Source organism: Mustela nigripes, chromosome 5, assembly GCF_022355385.1.
Source record: "Mustela nigripes isolate SB6536 chromosome 5, MUSNIG.SB6536, whole genome shotgun sequence".
In the NCBI taxonomy this organism is placed as follows: Eukaryota; Metazoa; Chordata; class Mammalia; order Carnivora; family Mustelidae; genus Mustela; species Mustela nigripes.
Genome location: NC_081561.1, coordinates 60977005 through 61001243, shown reverse-complemented (window position 1 = coordinate 61001243; position 24239 = coordinate 60977005). Strand labels below are relative to the sequence as shown.

The following is a 24239-nucleotide window of genomic DNA, read 5'->3' as shown; positions in this document are numbered from 1 at the left end:
GCTGAGAGAAATAAGCCAGTCACAAAAAGATAAATAGTGTATGATTCCATTTATATGATACCTACAGTGTTTGGTGGGTATAAAGTTTGGGTTCTTCAAGATGAAAAGAATTCTGGAGAAAAAAAAAAGAGTTCTGGACTGCCCTATGACCCAACAATTGCACTACTGGGTATTTACCCTAAAGATACAAATGTAGTTATCCGAAGGGGCACGTGCACCCGAATGTTTATAGCAGCAATGTCCACAATAGCCAAACTATGGAAAGAACCTAGATGTCCATCAACAGATGAATGGATAAAGAAGATGTGGTATATATACACAATGGAATACTATGCAGCTGCATCAAAAGAAATGAAATCTTGCCATTTGCGACAACATGGATGGAACTAGAGCGTATCATGCTTAGCGAAATAAGTCAAGTGGAGAAAGACAACTATCATACGATCTCCCTGATATGAGGAAGTGGTGATGCAACATGGGGGCTTAAGTGGGTAGGAGAAGAACCAATGAAACAAGATGGGATTGGGAGGGAGACAAACCATAAGTGACTCTTAATCTCACAAAACAAACTGAGGTTTGCTGAGGGGAGGGGGTTTGGAAGAAGGGGGGTGGGGTTATGGACATTGGGGAGGGTGTGTGCTATGGTGAGTGCTATGAAGTGTGTAAACCTGGCAATTCACAGACCTGTACCCCTGGGGATAAAAATATATATTTATAAAAAATTTAAAAAAAAAAAGTTCTGGAAATTGGTTACACCACAGTGTGAATGTACTTAAGACTTCTACATTTAAAACTTAAGACTTCTATACATTTAAAAATGGTTATGTTGGAAATTATAGTTTATTATACAGCAGAGATTTTCTTTTTTTCGAAGTATGGATAACATCACTTCTATACTGTGAAGCAAATTACTTAAATAAATATGTAATTGCATTTAAGAAATTGAAAACCTAAAACAAATGTCAGCATTTAAGTAATTTCTAATTGGTGGGGCAGATTTTCAAATATAGGATCAAAGACCCAGGTTACTCATAAGCTGTAACTTCTTACTTTTTTGGAGGAATCCTAAGATTCTTTCTAGATCCTAAATTAGGATCTGAGTAAGGCAGGCCAAGTGGTATTTTTCTTACACTCATACATGAAAAAAAATTTCTCCTGTATGATGAGAGTATAGTTACATCAAATAAAAATGCTAGCTTTTTTCTATAAGACAGCCTTTTTAAGTTTGTTTTTTTCTTTCTGCCATTTCTTTTTAAGAGAAATACCAGTAGACAGACAAAGCCACTCAAAGTTCAAGTTATGCATTCGTCTATTGTCGCACATCAGAATTTTGGTTTGAAACTTTTGTCTTGGCTGGGAAGTATTATTGGATATTCAGGTAGGTTCAAAAAACTATTTTGGAAAAAATATCAAGTGAAATAATTTCTTTCTTTATTGTCACATTTTAAAATACCATCTCAGAATATATTTATGTACATAAATTTTCTCAAATTTTGCTCCACAGGATTTTTTATATGCATACAAAGGATTTTGTGTTCAAATAAATGCAGGAAATACTGGATTAAACAATAATAAATGACTTTAATATGCTAATGAAATGCAAATCTTGCAGACTTAATAAAAGAACCCTTTTTTTTTTTAACCCCATCCTGTGGAACTCTGTTCCACAGAGCAAGCTAGGAAATACTACTATAAATAAAACATAAGTGATTAGCAGTTTAAAGGATACACACTAATGTTGATATCTTTGTTTTGACTCTTCTAACTTCTGGTTACTAATAATTTGCAACTCCAAACACTTGCAGATTTGAAGTTAATGATTTATATTTGTTATTTTTTGTCTTTCCACATTCCACAAATTAGATAATCTTTTTAATGTGGTAGCAGAATGAAGAACCCACATGGCTAATGCCAAAAATACAAGTTTGATGTATAAAATAGAATACTAAAGAGAAAAATAGGAACAGATCTAAGCTATCCGTTATACTGTTCTTCGGAAAGCAAGAGTGGTGATTTGGATAAATGACATTGTGATGTTTATTATAAAAAGAAGTTCTAAAGTTTTGTATTAAAAGAGCATTGCCACACTGTGAACATGACAGTTGAAAAAATATGGAGGTACAGAAATTTAGGAAACCATGTTTGCTTGTCTTTTTAAATGTTTTTCCATTATTTTTCTTATCCTCAGTCTTTTTAGTTTTGGTATTTTCCATTGGATACCTGTTCACCAAGTTCTCCACTAGAGTAGTAATGAATAGTATCATGGAAGCAATTTCCTGCCAGAAATTTTTTTGAGATATTTACCCTTAATTATTTAAAGACCTTGTCTCTTATTTAATACTATATACGTATTTCTCTTTAGTCTTATAAACAATTTCTGTTTGGTGGCTTTTATAATTTTAAAATTACTCCATTTCTTTCCGATTATTTTGCATGCTTATAGAAGACTAAAAACTGATTTTAAAAATCATAAAGTATGAAACATAAGGTATTAAAGTTTTGGTTATGTTAATGCTTATGTTAATATTTGAAGAACTTTTTTTTTAAGTTCAGCATTTAGAAGATACAGGAATTTGTCTTCCGGGACCTTTCACATAGTAGGTACACATAGGTTCACAGGGAACATTTATTTAATGAGTGGAAACATTTTGCATAGCACTGACAAGTGGACTGGTGCTTATTATAGTACAGAGGCCATACATACTTTTTTTTTTAATGGCAGCACAATTATACCTACCTTCACTTGTCATGGATGTAACAGTTTTATTATAATCTGGTTTAATTAACATAGGTCCTTAAAGAACTGTATTTAAGTTCTTTACAACATAAGAGGTCGTTGCCCTTCTGATAGGCTTATATTTTGGTATTCTGGAATGAGTGTTGGTGTAGAATGTAAGATTTGGAATTTTTCTCTTTTTGTGAAAATGCTAATAAAATAGTTAATATGTTTACTTTTTCTGAATAAAGTTGACCATTAACAAACATATAAAGCTCTATAGATTCACTGGAACATTTCTTTTAAAATGTCATTTTATTTTAATACTTGAAGTTTATATTTCATTGACTACTTTCCTTCCTGTTTTAAGATGGGCTTCGTCGAATTTTATGTCAAGTTGGTTTACAAGAAGGGCCAGATGGTGAAAATTCTTCTCTAGTGGATAGATTGATGCTTAATGATTCCAAATTGTGGAAAGGTAATCTTTTAACTACTTTCAGGGTATAGGAGAACCTTAAATAAGTAAATGGGAAAAGGTTTTTTGGTTTTGTTTTGTTTTGTTTTCATTTGTGAAGGTATTTAATAAATATATTTATAGTTTTTAGAATTAACACATGCAGTCTTATTCTTTGGAAAAAACATCAACAGATTTTGGAGTCCATGACCCAAATTAAATGGCCTTTATATTTTGGTAGAAAACTATTTTTAGAAAAAATTTTTTAAGAAGCAGATTGCAAGTGTTTTATACTGAAGGAACACATTTAGAGTTCTGCTCTTAAGACTTGAAATATAGTTTGACATATAAAAACCTTGGAATTGTAATTTTTGGCTTGTTTGATACATCATTATTTTACATCTACTCTTTTTGTAAAAGGTGCTAGGAGTGTATATCACCAGTTGTTTATGAGCAGTCTCCTTATGGATTTGAAATACAAGAAATTGTTTGCTGTTCGATTTGCAAAGGTAAGTAGTCTCTCAGTTTGAAATTTAACGAAATGGGTATATACAGAGTAAATATAACCCATGATTATATCCAGGCTTTATAATATTAGCAACCAATAGTAATATGTCACCGTGTTGATTTTAAGTTCTCAGAAACTTCAATAGATGATCTTTTTCTCTTTTATAAATAGAGTAAAATTCCAGCAGTAAGGCTTTTCTTTTGCATCACCTACCATGATAATAAAAAATCCACCTGTGAGATGTATATGATATCAAATGATAAATGAAGAATTTAAACCTATGCCATTGTGTATTATGTATGGTATTATACCCATTAAAATTTGTATAAGGAAAAGATCTTAGGTGAAATGACATGTATATGTGGATGTGATTTAAGAATCATGAACTCTTGGTTGTTGATATTTTTGAATTATATTCTTCTCCTGTTTTGTAGTATGTGCTTTTTTTTTTTAATTCACCTGAATTAGGAGTTCTTAATCAAGGAAGAATGTAAGGATCGTTTGGGGAGCTCTTTCAAAATACGTCTCTCTGTGTCCCATTCTCAAACTTAATTAGGCAAATTCACCAAGAATGGGATCCAAGCATGTGTACTTGCAAAGAGCCATCAGGTGATTCTGATATACATCCATAAGAAATAAAAGTCTGTTTTCATCAGAGACCATGTAGAGCTGCTGTGATTTAGCCCTACCAGTGTACAATAACATCCCAAGATTTTAGAAGCTGTTACTCCTGTTTGAGCTTGTAAAGATTGTATAGTGAATCAGTATTTATACAAAATTTCATTGTTAGAAATTATTTCAGTTATCATTCTCATAGCAGTGTTATCTTACTGACTCCTCCAACCCTGACTTTTCATTATAATCCTTAAACATTTGGTCAATGTGGATTAGAGGTGAATCTCCCCCTTGTTGTTTAGAATTACCAGCAGTTGCAGAGAGATTTTATGGAGGATGATCACGAGCGAGCAGTGTCCGTGACTGCTCTGTCTGTCCAGTTCTTCACCGCACCTACTCTGGTGAGTAGTGCTTGCCTTTTCTTTGTAACTGATAGCTGGCACTCCTTGCCTTTTTTTGCCTTCTTAATAGAACTATGAGCGTTTGCAGAGTGATTATGTGACAGATGACCACGACAGAGAGTTTTCAATCGCAGACCTCTCGGTTCAGATATTCACGGTTCCTTCACTTGTAAGTACTAAAAGACTAAGAAGAACTTTCTTGTTTGCCATTGACAGAAATAAAGCCTTAAAATACTAGAGAATAAAGATCTGTATATTCCTGAATAGAATAATATTTTATTAATGGGTGATCACACTTCAGACACCTTCAGCCATACTAGAACATAGCCTTCAGTATGTAATCTGAAAGAAAAAGTCATTTAAACTTAATCTGTACATTGTCATACACTTCCCCAAGGTTTTGAACTGGTAAGTTAAAAATTCAGCTGATTGGTTTAACAAACGTATCCATTAGAAATAGCATTTTTTTTTTAATTAGAAATAGCATTTTATATACAATCTCACATTTTGAGAAGCTTCCTTCCTCCCAATAAGACAATTGAATCACAATGGTTGGAGGTGGTCTCATACTAAGTTTCACTAGTTGCCCAGGAAGGCATCACTATGTTTTAGTGCTATTCAGTAATTAAAATTCATATTTAATTTATTTGACAAAAATGTGTTGAGATCTTTTATTTCTTGGACACAGTTCTAAGCTTTGGGAGTACAGTGGTGAACTTAAAATAATGGGAAGGACTCACAGAATTGGTTAATTAAAACTGTAATGAAAACTCAAGAATTTCATTGTTTTGAGAGAGAATCAGAGAAAGATCTAACCTATTCCCAAATTTCCGAGAAGGGTTCTGTAGGGAAAGCACCTTTATGTGGGGTCATGAAGGAAAGTTCATTTAAATGGATCAGCACTTGAGCAGGTCTTGAGTTAGGAAAGTTCCTATCCAGGAAACAGAAGGAAAGCCAGCACAGTTGAAGATCCTTAAAGATGGAATAAAATAGAAGGCCGGTGCCTAATTGTATAGTATTCTAGGGTTATTTTCCTACAGAGGTGCATTTTCCAGTTTTTTTGTGTGTTTATAATGAGTGTTTTTCTCAGGATTACCTTTATGTTAAAGGATGTATTCTAGTCTAGTTGAAGCTGTCTGTATCCACTAATGAAATATTATAAGCCAAGAGAAAGATTTTGGTTCAATGGGAGACCAGTGAATATTTTAAAAGTGGCATTTACATCATCATGTTTGTGATTTTTAAAAGATCGTGCTGTTTGTAATTTGGAGAACAAATTGACAGGGGGCAAAAGTGAGCGTGAGGAACCTAATTAGAAGCTGATGCTGTGATCCAGACAAAAATTGGTGGTAACTCAGTCTGGGATTGTGGCAGTAGATGTGAGTTGTGAGAGAGATTTAAATAGTAAAAGCTACAGAATTGGCCAGACTTGGGTTTGGAGGATCAGTTGGTGATTGGTTGTTCAGTTGGAGAGAAAGAGTAAAGATGACTCCCAGGTTTGTGACTTGCAGCCCAGTGGATGTCATGCCACCTGCACAGGGGATTTTGGAAAACGAGTAGTATTTGTGAAGAGAGAAAATGATGCTTTCATTTTTAGTCAGGGATGTTTGAGAAGCCTCTGAGATATCCCATATGTGTTCATATCTGTGCTTCCTCCATTATTATCCATTTCCATGTCTGAACTAAAATTGGGATGCCTGGGTGGCTCAGTTGGTTAAGCGGCTGCCTTTGGCTCAGGTCATGATCCCAGGATCCTGGGATCAAGTCCTGCATTGGGTTCCTTGCTCCTTGTGGGGAGCCACTGCCTGCCACTAGGCCTACTTGTGCACGTGCTCGCTCGCTCTCTCTCTTTCTCTCTCTGTCTGTCTCTGACAGATAAATAAATAAAATATTTTTTTAAATGAACTAAAAACACAAAAAAACACATTAGGATTTTGATTGAAAATGTATTTAAAGATACTTTGGGAAGAACTGATATCTTTGCAATATCAAATATCCCTGTCCAGGAACATAGTTTGTCCTCATTTATTAAGTCTTATTTTATGTTCTTATTACAAACTTAACCGTTCTCTTCTTGTGGGTCTTACACATTTTTAATCTGGCTATGTCTGGCATGTAGAAAAAGCACTGTTACTTACATACTCATCTTAAATCTTTCTGGTCCTCTTAATTAACATTTAAATATTAAATTTTGTGTTAAATAATTTTGTATTAAATAACAAAATAATATTTTGTGTTGATTCCTTGGAATTTTGAGTAATCTACAAGTAATTTTTGTTCTACTATTTCATCTTCTATTTTTTCTTGTCTGATTCTTTTAGTTAGAAACACTAGACAAATAGCATATGTACTCATTTATTCAGAACTTACTTATTTAGCACCTTTACTGAGCAGGTACTGTTGTGGGCTCTGGAGAAAAATATTGCAGTAAACAAAGCAGACAAAAGTCCCTGATCCTATGGAATTGGGAAGAGACAGATATACAAACAGTTGGATACCATTTATGAATCAAGTGTTGATGAGTGCTATGAAGTAGAAAAGCAGGTTGAATGGATAGAGAGTGACACTTAAGGGATCATACTTTATACAAGGTTATCAGAAGGCCTCTTAGAGAAGTAGTGTTTGAACAGGAACCTGAAGAAAGTAAGAGATGAGTAATGTGACTAACTGGTGGAAGAGCCTCCTGGGCAGAGAGAACAGCAAGTACAAAAGTTCTGAGATGAATGTGCACTTGACATTTTGGAAGAAAGAATCCCAAACAGGCCAGTGTTGCTAGATAAATGAGGAAAATGGTCAGTGACATCACTGAGGTATAGGGTTGAAGATGGAATGGCAAGGGCCATTGTAAAAGCTTAGGTCTTTTGTCTAAAGAAAGTTTAATAAGGGAAATGATAAAAGAACAGAAATTAATAAAACAAAGCAAATATATGTAATAAAAAAATCAGTACAACCAAAAGTTGGTTCTTTTAAAACACCAAGGAAAAAAGGAATAGATATTTAGAAAGACTAATAAAAATAGAAAAATTTTATTGTGAAAAGGGCTGCAAAAAAGCACAGGCCTTACAGTTATTAAGTAGAAAATAAGACAATATTGGGACCAACTTAAATCATATAATTGGAAGTTTGGATAAAATGAACAGATTCCTAAGAAAAACCGCAGGTTATTAAAAGAGAAATAAGGAACAAAAATTTTTAATTATTATAAAAATCTTCTCACAAGTCCCCAGGCCCAAGTGGCTACACTGGAGAATCCTTCCAAATATTTAAGGAAGAAATAACAACTGTCTTACATTAATTTTTCTGGAAAACAGAGAAAGAGAATATACTGGCCAATTTAATTGAGTTCTCTGTTATCTTGATACCAAAATCCAGCAAGGCAATTTACAAGAAAATTACCATCTACTCCCTCTCACAGATGAGGTTGCACAAATCAAATCAGGCAATATAGAAAAAGGATAATACATCACACCAACTTTGGTTTTTTTCCTTAATGCAAGAGTAGTATAACATTTGGGGGAAAAAATCAGCTGGAATAATTCACCTTATTAACAGTTGCGAAAAAAAAATTGTATCAAATGTTTTTTCTGAATTAATGAAAATTCAACACTTTCTCATAATTTAAAACAAAATACCTCATACCTAGAAATGAAAGAGAACTTTAATCCGAGAGTACCTAAGAACAAAACAAAAAGTGAAAACCTCAAGCAAACATTCTGTTTAATGCTAAGTGTTAAAAGCTTTTCCCCTGAGATGAGGAATGAGAAAGATTCCTGCTTTTATTCACCACATGATGACAACCATTCTTCCTGTAATTTCTTAAGATAGATGTTTAAGTTGTTGGCTTTCAGCCTTTCTCTCCTGATAAGTGCATATAAGGCTTAAGTTTCCATCTAAGCAATGACGTTAGCTGCATCCCACAATTTTGTAATGTCCTATTTTTATTATACAGTTCAAAAAATCCACTGAGTTCCTTTGGGACCTCTTTTTCCTTGATCCATTTTTTTCTTCTTTGTGGTTATACTCCTTAGAGATATATTGCTAAATTTCAAAACACTCGGGCATTTTCTAATAATTATTTTGTTACGAATTCTAGTTTAATTTTACTGTGGTTGGAGAACTTGCTGATTTCAGTTGTTTAGTCTAGCTTTATGGCCAGAATATTTTCAGTTTTGATAAATATCCCATATGAACTTGAAAATAATGTATATTCTCTTATCATTGGGTACAGTGTTTCTGTATGTCACTTGGGTCAAGTTTGTTCATTTTCATTTTGTAAGTCTTACATATTTACTAATCTTCTGCCTGCTTGTTCCATCAGCTGTTGAAGCATCTTAGGGCTTCCCACAGTGATTGTTAGATTTGTCTTTCTCCTTTTACATCTGTTTCTATATACGTGTTTTATATATCTTTATGTTATTGAACACATACAAATTTAGAATTGTACCTTATAGATTAATCCTTTTATCATTGAGTTATTTTTTCATCTCAGATAATACTGCTGACTTAAAGTAATTTATATGATATTACAGCAACAACTGCTTTTTATTGGTTAGTGTTTGCATAATATGTCTTTTCCATTCTTTTTTTTTTTTTTTAAGAGAGAGATAGTTGGGAGTTGGGGAGGGCCAGTGGGAGTAGGAGAGAATCTCAAGCAGCCCCTACTCCTAATGCAGAGCCTGACATGGGGTTCAATCTCACAACCCAGAGATCATGACCTGAGCTGAAATTAAGAGTTGGATGCTTAACCAGCTGAGCCACCCAGACACCTCACATTTTTAACTTTTTTGTACCTTCATACTAAATTTAACATCACTTTTATAAAGCATGTATTTAGGTTTTGTTGTTTACCCAGTCTGTCACACCTGATGATATATAATCACATTACTGCTCATTTAATGTAATTACTGGTATATTTGGCTTTAAAGATTACCTTGTGATTTTTTTGTTGTTGTTTGAACCACCTATTTCGTTTCTTTTTCTCTTCTTTCTTACCTTCTTTTGGATTAAGTAGTTATTTCTTTACCCCACCCTTTATTAACTTGTCTTACATTCACTTACTACTCTCGTAAGGGTGACTCTAAAGCAGTTTTATTCCGATGTGTCAGTAATGACAGGATAAACAACTTGTACCAGAATGTGAACCAACACGTTGTTGATCTCAGCATAACTCTTACTATGAGAGGGGTGCCTGGGTGGCTCCATAGGTTAAGCCTCTGCCTTCAGCTCAGGTCATGATCTCATGGTCCTGGGATGAGCCCCGCATCAGGCCCTCTGCTCAGCAGGGAGCCTGCTTCTCCCCGCCCTCCACCCCACCTGCCTCTGTCTACTTGTAATCTCTCTCTCTCTGTCAAATAAATAAATAAAATCTTAAAAAAAAAAAAAAAACACTCTGGCTATGAGGAAAAAAAAGTCAGCTAAATTAAACTGTTACTAGTTAATTTATCTTCTTGTCACAACAAGCAGTTTGTATGCTGCTGGTCCATGGAGCGTACTTTGAGTAGCACTACCCTAGAGGTTACGTGTGCATCCCTGATACTGCAGGCCAGCGCTATGTTTCAGCCCTGAAGGGTGGAAGTCTAGACATCGCCACTCAGCTTTTGCTGGTGTAGATGGGACTGGAGCTATAGTTTTTTCTGTAGCAGTTGCCTAGAGTAGAGGGGTTCTTGTTGAAAGTTTTCTCTCCTGCTGGGTTACTTCTTTCCTGTAGCTGAGAGAGCTGGCTTTTATTGGGGCTTTAAAAAAAAAAAATCTGTGCCCATTGGCATTTTCAGATTACCAGCTTCTTAGAACTCTGCCATGTCATTTTTTGGGTTCTCTGAGGTCCCTAGCCAGTCTGCCTTCTATCTAGCCACCTCTCTGAAATCTTCTGGTGTTCTTTTGCATATAATATCCAGGATTTTTAGGTGTACTTAGAAAACTAGAGAAAACTAAACCTACTCCCTCTAACCTGATCACTGGAACAAAAAAATCCATTTTTTTTTTTAAATGGATTCCAGTTTTCTGGTGAAATACTCCATTTTTTCCTCAGTTTTCTGACCATGTAAATCGTAGTTATTTTAAAGTCATGGTCTGATCTGGGAGTGCCTGGGTGGCTCAGTCAGTTGAACTTTCAGTTCTTGATTTCAGCTCAGGTCATGATCTCAGGGTCATGGCCTTGAGCCCCGTGTCAGGCTCTGTGCTCAGTGTGAATCCTGCTTGGGATTCTCTCCCTCTTCTTCTCCCTCTCCCCCTGCCCCTGCTTGCTCGCTCTCTCTCTCTCTCTCTCTCTCTGTAAAGTGGATAAATAAATACATCTTAAAGTCATAGTCTGATAATGTCATTATCTAGATCATTTGTAGGTCTATTCCTGTTTTTTTATGTTTTTGCTTCAGATGTTTTCCTTCAGATGCTGAAGGAAAAGCAGCTCCAGAATGTTGGCTCACCTCCCTCTGCCATGCCCCTTCTCCATGGTTTTATCCCCTCGAGTCCTTATTGTCTCAGCAGCTCTCTAATGATTTCAAACATTTCTTCCTAACTGATCTTTTCTGGTTGTTCTTAGGGGGAAATGTTGGTCAGCCTCAAGCTTCCATCATGACTGGATGCAGAAGACTTACATGTATCATTTCTTGAAAAAGCACCATTAGTAGTTCATCTGCCTATCCCTGCTTAAAAATCAATTGCCTAGGGGCGCCTGGGTGGCTTAGTCATTAAGCATCTGCCTTTGGCTCAGGTCATGATCCCAGGGTCCTGGGATCTAGACATGCGTCAGACTCTCTCTCATTTTGATATTTAGTCCTTTAAAATGCTTAATAACTTTTTATTGACATTTGTCTTAGATTTCAGCAGTCTTGATTTATGATTTATATAGCTTTGATTTTCTTTATAGATACTGAATGTAGATACTATATCCCTATGCTGGTGGCTTTCTCAGATTTGGAAATTTTGGAGTCCTTCTCTTCTCAAATACGGTTTCTGTCCATTCTCTTTCTCATTGCCTTCTGATAGGATGTTCTTTATTACAAAATCTTAGATACTGCATGATATCTTTCTCCTAAGAAGATTCTCTTTAATGTTAGGCAGCTGGAGAGAGGTCTGTCACCTTAGTTCAGTTAGGAATTGACATGACGCCAGGTTGTTTTGGCAAGACTCTGTCTTCTGAGTCATCCTCACCCCTGCAACATTATCCTCCAAGATTTCCCAATCGAGAGCCTAGAGGGTTCACAAGAGTCCTCCCCTCTCTAGGGTTCTGAACTTGTTTTATTTCCTCCACTTGCTAAAACTGCCACAGCGCTCCTCTGTTCTTCTAGTCTTTCTGCTCTTAGACTTCTGGCCTGCGTAGCTTCAGAATTTTGCAGGTATCTTATGGGGGAAAATGGAAGAAAATTGGACTCCATTCCTACTCTTCTGTTCTTACTAGAGTCCTGACCACCCCACTCCCCACACCAGATAAAATCTTTGGTTTTTCTTCCTGTTAGCAGTTTTGTCAGACTCTTTTCCAGGATCTTCTGTCTCATTTTGTCCAGTTCCCAGAAGAGTCAGATGCTGAAGGAAAAGCAGCTCCAGAATGTTGGCTCACCTCCTTCTGCCATGCCCTTCTCCATGGTTTTATCCCCTCGAGTCCTTATTGTCTCAGCAGCTCTCTAATGATTTCAAACTTTTCTTCCTAACTGATCTTTTCTGGTTGTTCTTAGGGGGAAATGTTGGTTAGCCTCAAGCTTCCATCATGACTGGAAGCAGAAGACTCACATGTATCATTTCTTGAAAAAGCACCATTAGTAATTCATCTGCCTATCCCTGCTTAAAAATCAATTGCTTAGGGGCGCCTGGGTGGCTCAGTCATTAAGCGTCTGCCTTCAACTCAGGTCATGATCCCACGGTCTTGGGATCGAGCCCTGCTCTCTGCTCAGTGGGGAGCCTGCTTCTCCACTCTCTCACTCCCCCTTCTTGTGTTCCCTCTCTCGCTGTGTCTCTTTTTGTCAAATAAATAAATAAAATCTTTTAAAAAAAAAAAAATCAGTTGCCTAGATATTAGTGAAATGTTATATATCCGTGATAGAACTCCATATATTGATTGATCTTTTGGGTTAACTGAAAATTCAGTCTTCATTTTTAAATAACCTGGTCAAAAAGCAAAACTAATAATTCAAGTGATGACAGTATCTTATTTGTTCTAATTTGTTTTTGTTATATGTGCCCTAATTTATAGTCAGCATTATTCCTGTATGCTGTATCATGTTTAGCTTAACTGAAAGTGTGTACACAGGCCATTATTATTCAGTAAAGTTTTTCAGAGGAGTGTTTGGGTGGTTCAGTCAGTTGGTCATCCGACTTGATTTCAGCTCATGTCCTGATCTCAGGGTGGTGAGATTGACCGCCATGTCAGGCTCTGTGCTCATTGTGGAATCTGCTTGAGATTCTTTCTCTCCCTCTGCCCCTGCCCCTCCTGATGCTCACACTCTCTTGCTCTCAAAATAATAAATAAGATCTGTATAAAAAAATCTTAAAAAATAAAATGGGGGCCCCTGGGTGGCTCAGGCATTAAGCCTCAGACTTTGGCTGAGGACGTGATCCCAGAGTCTTGGGATCAAGCCCTGCATTGGGCTCCCTGCTCCATGGGAAGCAGCCTTCTCCCTCTCGCACTCCCCCTGCTTGTGTTCCCTCTCTCACTGTCTCTCTCTGTCAAATAAGTCAAATAAAAAATCTTTTTAAAAAATTAAAAATAAAGTTTTTCAGAGTCTTGGGGAACTATGGCCCATTTTGAATATGCTGTTAGATATGTAATGAGCCTTGCAACACAAGATTGAATACAAATTATATAAAGTGAATAAAATTATAATTAAGGTAAGTAGCAGTAGTAAAATTTACAGCAAAGCGAATTGTAGGCATTTAAAAATTAAGCAGTTTGGGGATGCCTGGGTGGCTCAGTTGGTTAAGTGACTGCCTTTGGCTCAGGTCATGTCGAGCCCCACCTCCCTCTCCTTCTGCCACTCCCTCTGCCTGTGCTGTCTTGCTTTCTCTCTCTCTCAAATAAATAAAATCTTTTTAAAAATAAATAAATTAAAATTAAAATTAAGCACTTTTAGGATAATAAGAAGTTCTAGGACTGTATAATAATGTTAGATATTTAATGTTGAAGGTTACCTTGAAAGGTTAGCAACAAGCTAGGCAAGAGGTGATAAAGCCAAGCACTTAAAGAAAGTTTTTTGTTCTTTTCTGAACTTTTTTGTTCTTCTTTCCTGAACTTTTGCTCTTGCTTTCTCTGGTTTTCATTTTAGAAGTGGAAATACCTGAATAACTCCTATCTCTTAATGGGACATTACTAATGGACGTCTTAGTGATTTTTTTTTTAAGTTGGCACCCATGACCATCAGAATCATTTTACTTTCTCAAAATCAACTAATTCAGCAAACAAAGAAAAGGACTGTTTTGTTTTGTTTTTTAAAAGATTCTATTTATTTATTTATTTGAGAGAGAATGAGAGAGAGAGCATGAGAAGGGGGAGGGTCAGAGAAGCAGACTCCCTGCCAAGCAGGGACCCTGATGTGGGCCTCAGTCTCCAGGGACTCCAGGATCATGACTTGAGCCAAAGGCAGTTGCTTAACCAACTGAGCCACCCAGGTGCCCCAACCTTTTATCTTAACCTGTCAATACCTCCTCTTCTTCAAAGTTGACCTTAGTCTTCACTGTGTAGGAAAATGAACAGAACTTAATCCTGTTGATTTTTGAGGTCTTAGGTCCTATGTTTTGACAAGGTGATGATGACTTGAGTTTTTCAAAGGAATATTTAACTACATAGATTTTTCTCTTTATCTGATAACCTCAGAACTTTTACATTAGAACACAGCCTTACTATATACTTAGACTTATATCTTCTGCACTTTTTTGTCCTACCTTTTTTAAAAGATTTATTTATTATTTTAGAGAAAGAGAGCACATGTGGGCAGGGGAAGGGGCAGAGAGAGGGAGAGAAGTATGGAGCCTGGCATGTGGCTCGATCCCATGACCCTGAGATCATGACCACCTGAGCCGAAATCAAGAAGTTGGACACTTAACCAACTGAGCCACCCAAGCACCCTGTCCTACTTTTTGATGCAACTTTCTATATTGCTAATTGATTAGTGGGAGACCTAGTTAAGTAGGTCCCCCCCAACGCCAGTAATACCCTTGAGCCTAGTTAGGCTAGAAAGGTAGGGGAAAACCATGATCATTTATAGCACAGTAATAATGAGGTATTCAAATAATATTAGACCTTCTGACTTTATTATGGAGCAGAAAAGGAAATGCAAATTGTTATAAAATAATGTCCAACCTCATTCAAAGTAAGATGAAATCTAAAATCATCAGAATGGCAAAGATCAAATGTTTAAAGTTTCATTGTGTTACTGAAAGCATGAGGGGAAGGTCACACACTGTAGATGGACATATAAATTGGTGAGCTTCTTTGTGGAGACAGTTTGGTGATATCAGTAAAATTTATAATGTGCGTACACTTTAACCCAGTAATTCTACTTCTAGAAAATTATTCTATAAATATCCTTGCAGTTGTACACAGCTAATATTCATTGCAACATCTTTTGTAATAAATAGCAGAAGACTGGAAAAAATCCAGATGTCTCATGTCTCACCATTAAGGGCCTGCCTGGCTAAATAAAGTACGGTAGAAAAAAATAACCTGGTGATAGTTAAGATGATTGAGGGAATTTATATGAACTGATATGGAACAATCTCTAAAATACATGAAGTTAAAAAAACAAGTGCAGAACAGTTTATAATATGCTATCCTTTGAGGGTCAGAAATAGATATAATTAAATATATGTAGAGAAATAGGTATAGTTAAATTTATGTATACTTCTATCTACTTAGTAACACTTAACCCATATATTATAAATGTATATACGTGTGTGTGTGTGTGTGTGTGTGTGTGTGTGTTTGTTGGTACATATATGTATGTATTATACACACACACATCATCTCTGGAAGAATATGCAAGAAAACTGCTCAAAGAGATTGCCTTTGCAAGGGGGACCTTGGGAGCTAGGAAACTTTTTACCTTTTTTTTTTTAGTCATTTAAATGTATTTGCTTATTCAAAAATACATAGATACGTATATACATAGAAACAAAAAATAAATTTTAAAAGGAGATTAAGAGGAAATATAGTTTCATACAGAATCTGATATGAACCTCTGGATCCTAGAATAATTATACCATACCATTATAGGTGTCTAAATGTCTCAGTTAAGGAAAATTTTCAGCCTGGTTCAGATCCCCCACCCTGAATTGTCTTTGAATAATGAGCCTTGGATCTGTCTCCTAAAATTCTGGCATCTTTCTCCATGATATAATTGTTGCTTCATACACGTGGCTGTTGGAGTAAGTAATTGTTATTTAGAAATAATGCATTTATGATACATAGTTACAGTGAAAGAGGTTTAAACTTCAAAGAGCTAACCAGTGTTGGTGACTTTTTTTAGCTTTCTAGTAAACAGGTTTTAATCACCAATGTGCCCTGATACACTTTTTTCTAGGCTCGGATGCTTATCACAGAAGAAAACCTGATGACCATCATCATTAAGACTTTTATGGATCATTTGAGACATCGAGATGCCCAGGGTAGATTTCAGTTTGAACGATATACTGCTTTACAAGCCTTCAAGTTTAGGAGAGTTCAGAGTCTTATTTTAGATCTCAAGTAAGTTTTTGTTTAATTATCCAACCACTTGCAACTTGTAATATGTCAGTGTTTACCCATATGTTCATTGCTATTTTTATCTTGTTCAGGTATGTGTTAATTAGCAAACCAACCGAGTGGTCAGATGATCTGAGGGAGAAATTCCTAGAAGGATTTGATGCCTTTTTGGAATTACTCAAATGTATGCAGGTATGTATAAATGGAACATTTTAAAGAAAAGAACTTTCTTTTTCTTTCTTTCTTTTCTTTTTTTTTTTTTTTTTTTTTGGTTTATTGCACTGAACATCTTTTGTGTTTTCATTTGGGGCACATTTCCAAAAGAATGATTTAGATGACTATAATTTGGACAAAGAAACTCTTTGGAAGAGTTTCTTTCTAAGAGTTGGAAACTCTTAGAATGGTGTAGAATGAATGACATCCAAGCAAAAGTTCTGGCATCTGCTATTCTTTTGTATTTGGCTGTTCTTTTGGTTACCATTAACGGGTTTTTTTTGAGGATTGCAAGTTTACTGTTTTTAATATGCTTACATGGAAATATTGTGAAGTTAAGAAACTATAATATTTATTTAAGAAACTATAATATTTAATTTTTTTGTTTAATGTTTCCATAATTCTTTTTCTCTCCTTGGTATATTTATATAATACAGTATAGAACTTACTGCCCTCTGTTTAATTCTGTTTTTTTGGAAACACTGTCCTATACAGAACAGAATCTAGAAGCAGAAGCTAACTGGTATGGTTTTAACTGTAAGAAGGTTGATATCATGCCAAAATATCTGAGCCATACCATTATAATTCTTTTATTTTTTTTTTAAGATTTTATTTATTCATTTGATAGACAGAGATCACAAGTAGGCAGAGAGGCAGGTAGAGAGAGAGGGAGAAGCAGGCTCCCTTGTCGAGCAGAGAGCCTGATGCAGGGTTCGATCCCAGGACCCTGAGATCATAACCTGGGCCGAAGGCAGAGGCTTAACCCACTGAGCCACCCAGGCACCCCCATTATAATTCTTTTAGTAGCTATCTGACTTCCTTAAGCAAGAAATAAAATCAACTTATCATTTTTGGAAAATATTCTGGTTTCTATATTGGGTTAGGATGTTTAATTTATTATAATACTTTTCTGCTTTTCTATCTGTAGAAACTTTGGCCATTTTAAGTATTAGAGCTATCCTCTATTTCTGTAATCAGTTCTGATGCACCAAGAGGGTAGTTAGGCTAGTTTCTTATTTTACTTTTTTGTCTCTCTCTCTTTTTTTTTTTTTTAAGATTTTACTTATTTATTTGACAGAGCACGCAAGCAGACAGAGCAGCAGGCAGAGGGAAAAGGAGAAGCACGCCACCCACTGAGCAGGGAGCCCAATGCAAGGCTCAATCCCAGGACTCTGAGATCATGACCTGAGCCGAAGACAGATGCTTAACCAACTCAGCCACCCAGACACCCTGTTAAGCTAATTTCTAAAACATTATATTCTTACTTAAAATTCTTCTAAAACTATATATTTTGGGGCGCCCAGCATGGCTCAGTCGGTTAAGCATCTGCTTTAGGCACAGGTCACGATCCCAGGGTTCTGGGATCAAGCTAGGTTGGGCTCCCTCCTCAGCAGGGAGCCTGCTTCTCCTCTCCCTCTGCCTCTCTCCCCTGCTCATGTTCTCTCTCTCTTTCCCTCAAATAAATAAAATCTTTTTTTTTTTTTAAGTATATTCTTATATAACTATTTTGTTTATCTTTTTGTTTTCTATTTCTGTTTTAGAGGGGCTTTTTTTGTTTTGCTTTCTTTATTCTGTGAGAACTTTTAGTTGCGGATTAGCAATAATTACAAAAACTTTATTATATTGTAAAATATAAATTCATTACTATTTTAAAAACCTGTCCAATTTCTTTCAACAGTTTAGTCCGTAAATGATAGAGCTAAAAATATAACTTGAAGGATCGTTGGAGTGAAGTATACATTTTATTGTTTAAAACATATACAAGATTGCCTCAAAATTATTTGTTCTAATTTTTTTTAATTCCATATTTTAGAGAATGTTAATATAGAAACATGTAAGTTAGGGAGTTGGACTTCTTATAAAACTTGCATTTTACGTGTTTTTATAATCAAAATATATTCTATACTATTTCTTAAGTTTCATTGTAAGAGGACAAGCATAATTTTAATCCATTTAAAATCTTTTCTCTTCTTTTGGGGCACCTGGGTGGCTCAGTCAGTAAAGCGTCTGCCTTTGGCTCAGGTAATGAATCCCCTGTCGGGCTCTGTTCAGCAGGGAACCTGTTTCTCCCTCTCCTTCTGCCTGCCCTTCTGCCTGCTTGTGCGCTCTTTTTCTCAAATAAATGCATAAAATATTTTTAAAATAAAATTTTTTTGCTTCTTCTAAGGGAATGGATCCAATTACACGTCAAGTAGGACAGCATATTGAAATGGAACCAGAATGGGAGGCAGCCTTTACGCTACAAATGAAATTAACACATGTCATTTCAATGATGCAGGACTGGTGTGCTTTAGACGTGAGTTTCTTCGAGGGGTAGTGGGGGAAGGAGATAAATGGAAGAGGGGCTGTAGACAGATTCCTAAGATTTCTGAGGACATTTGGAGAGGATAGTGGTGATACTTAACTCGTGAAATAACATTTTTTTCTTCTCTTACTTACAAATTCCATAAACGTTAAAATTCTGAAGCCTTAGGAAGAAACTTGGAAAACAGAGGAAGAAATGATCCACTCTCTCTTCTGTTACTATCTACATTTCCCCCCCATAATCTCATCTAGATTTTGAGCTTATAAAAAGAGTTTAGAGATTTATTCAAAAATGAAGCTTTATAACTATTTCATTTGTTCTCTGTCTTAAAATTACTTTGCTCTCCTTTGGCTATAAAGTCTAGGTGAGAGCCTGTGTAAGTTAAGAGGTAAGAGAAGACTTCTATGAGATCTGAACTATGTGTCAGAGTTAACTGGTCAAAGAGCAAAGAATATTCCTGACTGTGAGACAGCTGCAGCATGCTCTGTTGATGAGAAAGAGTATGATTGGTCCAGGGGCCATGAGAAGGCTCAGGTTGGAGCACTGCAGTTGAAGGTAGAGAACTGGACAGGGACCTGATACTGCAGGGTCTTGGAGGCCATGGAGAGAAATTTGGGTTTTATTCTAATAGAGTTGGGATGCCACTAGTGGCTACTGTGCAGAAAAGGTGACATGATACAGGTTACATGTTGTTGTTTTCTTTTTTTTAATTACTCTGTGTGAGAATAGATAGAGGAGAGGTCAAAATAGAAGCAGGGAATTTAATAAGTGATTGGCTTTCCTTTGAGTTACTGGAGATGATAATTGGCCAGTTTTGAGAGAAATTTAGGAGATGAAATTGTAACTTAGTAATAGATTGGACAGTGGGAAATGAGGGAAAGGAGAGTATTGGAATAATTTCTAGATTTCCACAGCTGTATGGAGATGGTGTTCCCTGAGATAGGGCACTGGAAGAGGGACTATATTGGGGGAGGGAAGATTGTGTTTGGTCTTGCCTATATTGATATCTGAGGTACTTAGTAAGTAAGTAAGTAAGAGGGCTTATTCAATGTTGTAGAAACCCAACTTTTTAAGTCACTTACAGAATACCCTCTTTTTTAGGAAAAAGTGTTAATTGAAGCTTACAAGAAATGCCTTGCTGTATTGATGCAGTGTCATGGTGGTTTCACTGATGGTGAACAGCCAATCACGTTAAGCATTTGTGGACATTCAGTGGAAACTATCAGATACTGTGTTTCCCAAGAAAAAGTTAGCATTCACCTCCCAGTTTCTCGCTTACTTGCAGGTAAAGCATTTTTCCCCAAAAGAGAACCCTGAAATTATCTTTTAAGTTGTCTGTGGTTAATATTTTTTGAATACTTTCTGTACATTATATTGAGAGTTTTATAAGCATTGACTTACTTAATCACCACATTGGCCTATGAGGTAGGTATTATTACTATTACATTTGCTTCACAGAAGGGAAGACTGAGACATAGAGGTGACTTCTTAGTGTCATGCAGCAAGAAAGAGTCAGAGTAGGAATTGTGAGGTGCTTTGGTCCCAGAAGCCATGTTTATAAGGACAGTACCATAGTGCTGCCTCAGGCTTCTAAACTGCACATACCACGTGTTGTGTACCACATGGTTAACTCAGCCCACATTCAGAGTCTGTGTTGTTACCATTCAAATCACCCTGTCACTTAAGTGATTGCTGATAAATTGGAACCACCCTAATTTTTTTTCTTCTCCTCTGAACTGTTTCTTACTCATTTATTGATAACCTTTTAAGCAGCAGGTCTAGAGTGAGTCCCACATTGGAATGACAGTTTTTTAATCATAAGTAGTTGATTTACAAACCCGTTTTACTTGGTGGAATATTTGAAGCCACCACCTTGTAGCAGCCAAAAACTTCGAATATTCACTTGTCCATCTCTACCTTCAGACTCATTTCGGTGTAGCTTCCTTCCATATTTCTTAATTGCAGGAATTCTTATCCTGCTCACATACTACTGTTCCCTTTAGTTACATTTTTAACTTTTGAGAGTAGAAGTTCTGAAGGTAGCTATTTTACTCATTGCAGAATTTGTAGTTTATCTTAAGTATGTGGCTGAATAATTTATTATGATGTAAAAGTGGTTTGTGTAAGAGATCGTGGAGAATTGATATCATTTCTTCCTTAAATGTTTGGTAGAATTCCTCAGTGAAACCATATGGGCTTGAGAGTTTTCTTTTTTGGAAGGTCATTAATTACTGGCTCAGTTTCTTTAATGGATATAGGTTAGTTCTAGTTATCTTGTTTCTCCTTCTAGGAGCTTTGGTAGTCTGTGTTTTTCAAGAAATTGTTACATTTCATCTAAGTTATCAAATTTATGGGCATAGAGCTCTTCCTAGTATTCCTTTAGTATTCCTTTAAGTATTCTATTCTTTATTATTCCTTTATTATTCTTTACATACATAAAGTATGTAAAGTATTCCTTTATTATTCTTTATTATTCTTAAATGGACATGGGATCAGGAATAATAATCCTCTTTCTTTTCTGAGTGCATTTTTCTTTGACTGCTCTGAGCATTGTCACATTTTCTTAATGCTAGAGCCTAGCATTCCAGCAGTCTTATGGAAGTTGTGGAGATTTAAGAGAACTTAGACATCCAAATATCAGTAATGCAACAAATAGAACAACAAAGAAGTACTTAGTATGAAACTTGTTGAGGCCCTGTTTTGTTTCCACAAGTGCTTTGAGCAGACTGAACCTATTGATACTTGTGAGCAGGTGATAGCACAGTGTTGTGGGAAAGTTTTCAGCTGGGATGTAGGAATGTTGGTCCTATTTACAACTCAGTTGCTGATCTTTGCTGCCTTTAAAAATTCTGGTTTTATGTTGGAGGCCAGTGCTGATAGTTATCCACAAGGAAAACAGTCAGTACTCTGAGAGTTGTACTCATTTCTGCCTACCTAGGTCTTTACTGCTCTCAGACCTCAGTGAACCTTTTTGAGCATTCTCCTGACTGTATTTGATAAAACTTGGCCTAAATGCTTATAATCTAATTGAAGAGCTTACTAAGTAAACACACATAAAACGGTTCAACAACAACCTGGGGTTTGTACTAATGGAGCTTGAGTGGCAGATGTCAAGTGCAGGTCATTAGAATGAAGACTCATGATTCAGGTCTTCTCGGGTATAAAAGCCTCAAGCCAGTATTAACCAAGTGGTCCGCCTTATCTATTGATAAGATTGTAGAAAAACATTCTCTATGTAGACAGCAACATAAATAGGAGAATTAGTTCTTAGTTAACAGAATTAAGCAAGGTTGAGCAATACAAAAGCCCTTTGCAGTTAGGAACTAGAGAGGCTTTGATCTTAAAGTTCTAAGGGAACTTAAATCTGAGATCAGGATTGGCATGGACCATGAATCCCAGGACTCATCTCTCTGTTGACTTGCCAGAAGGATCTCCTGCTATACTTTAAATGGGGACAGTGAAATATGACCCTTAAAGTGAGGATAACATATATAAATTGCTTTGATAATTACAGAACTGCTTTTGCTATATTTGTACGTCTAACATTTAGTTCTATAAAACATCATCAGTGTGTATTAGTAAATGTAATTAGGACTCTAGCTCTAAGTGTACCTTTGATACAGAGGTTCATGAGAATATCAATTCAAAAAGCTTCATTTATAGATTCAATTCATTTTTTATCTTACTTTGTAATGAGATAGGTTCCCAAAGAGAAAGAGTAGATACGAAGTTGAGTGAATATTTAGGACTTTTTTCTAAATGATTTGCATTTGTAGAAATGCTTTTTTGTTTGTTCTCCTATGCAGGTTTACATGTATTATTAAGCAAAAGCGAAGTGGCATACAAATTTCCAGAACTCCTACCTCTAGTAAGTAATTTTAACATTTAAAAGTAAATGCCTGTTTATTATGTTTCATGTGCTTGAAATTACTTTAAAACAAACTTTATTAATCAGGGTTGTGGAGAAAAAAACAGAACCAATAGAAGATTGTGCATACGTGCATGTTCACAGGGGTGTGTAAGTATGGAGAGAGAAAAAGACAAAAAATTGATTTATTGTAAGGAATTGGCTTACGCAGATTATGGGGTCTGGCAAGTCTGAAATATGGAGACCCAAGGAAGAGTTCATATTGTAGTCTGAGGTCCAAAGGCATTCTGGAAACCAAATTTCTTCAGCTGTGATTGGGGGACCTCAGTGTTTCTTTTAAGGCCTTGAACTTAATTGGATGAGGTCCATCTACATTACGGAAGGTAATGTGCTTTACTCAAAGTATGGTGATTTAAATGCTAATCACATCTACAAAATATTTTCACAGCAGCATGTGGACTGGACTTAATCAAAAGCTGGGTACCATGGCGTAGCCAAGTTAACATATAAAATTAACCATCAGGCAAACATACTTTAAGTAATTTTGACTGCTGTTTTATATAGTTTCCATCACTATCACCCTATCTTCTTTATACAGTTGAGATTTTTATGGATTAAAAAAATTTTTTTTTATATACAGAGTGAACTTAGCCCACCCATGTTGATAGAACACCCTCTTAGATGTCTTGTTTTATGTGCCCAAGTACATGCAGGCATGTGGAGAAGAAATGGGTTCTCTCTAGTAAACCAGGTAAGTGTTTTTTAGTTCATGAAGAGATTTCAGTCCATCTATCCCTTTGGCTTCTGAGAAGGTTGTAATTTTCACTCTACTTAAGTCATGGAAAGTTGAGTATCTATATTAAATTGTTCAAGAGGATAAAAGTAATGTTAAACCAAAAAGTTTCTTAGAACTCTTATTCATACTTTGTCAAGAAACAGTATCAAAAATAGAAATGAACTTAAGTTACTTGATTTTTTTTAATTTGAGATCATTCTTAGAATCGTTTAACAAAACATAATGTAGTAAAAATCCAGATTTCATCTATTTAAATAAAATTGTGCTAAAAGTTGAAAATTCTCTCAGAAACTAATGGTTACCAGAGGGGAAGGGGTATGGGGATGGGTTAAATGGGTGAAGCATAGTGAGGGGTATAAGTTTCCAATTATGGAATGAGTAAGTCATGAAGATGAAAGGCACAGCATAGGGACTCTTAGTCAGTGGTATTGTGATAGTGTTAAATGGGGACAGATGGCAGCTACACTTGTGAGCACAGCATAACTTAATGGACTTGTCCAATTATTGTGTTGCACACCAGAAACTAATGGAATATTGTGTGTCAGCTGTACTTCAATCAAAAAAAAAGTTATATTACTATAGCTCTGAAATTGAGGTTTTTATTTTTAGACCTTATCAAGGCTTGGTATAGGGTTTGGTTTGGTTTGGTTTTCATTCTTCATAGCCATAAACCTTATAGAAAAATAGTTTTGTTG

The 24239-nt window shown here is 35.8% G+C and overlaps 1 protein-coding gene across 7 annotated transcripts in view; it reads left to right on the top strand.

Annotated features, from left to right (window-relative positions):
* Positions 1–24239, top strand: part of UBR2 (ubiquitin protein ligase E3 component n-recognin 2) — a 126463-nt gene that overhangs the window by 57751 nt on the left and 44473 nt on the right. For 6 of the 7 annotated variants that reach the window (XM_059400453.1, XM_059400454.1, XM_059400451.1 and 3 more), the window contains 10 exons: positions 1258–1378; positions 3087–3194; positions 3591–3679; positions 4765–4863; positions 16202–16365; positions 16455–16554; positions 18743–18871; positions 19982–20165; positions 22687–22748; positions 23389–23499. In XM_059400453.1, the coding sequence (XP_059256436.1) occupies positions 1258–1378; positions 3087–3194; positions 3591–3679; positions 4765–4863; positions 16202–16365; positions 16455–16554; positions 18743–18871; positions 19982–20165; positions 22687–22748; positions 23389–23499 (1167 nt within the window). Of the gene's footprint in view, positions 1–1257; positions 1379–3086; positions 3195–3590; positions 3680–4595; positions 4695–4764; positions 4864–16201; positions 16366–16454; positions 16555–18742; positions 18872–19981; positions 20166–22686; positions 22749–23388; positions 23500–24239 lie in introns of all 7 variants that reach the window. The other variant, XM_059400452.1, reaches the window with a different exon arrangement.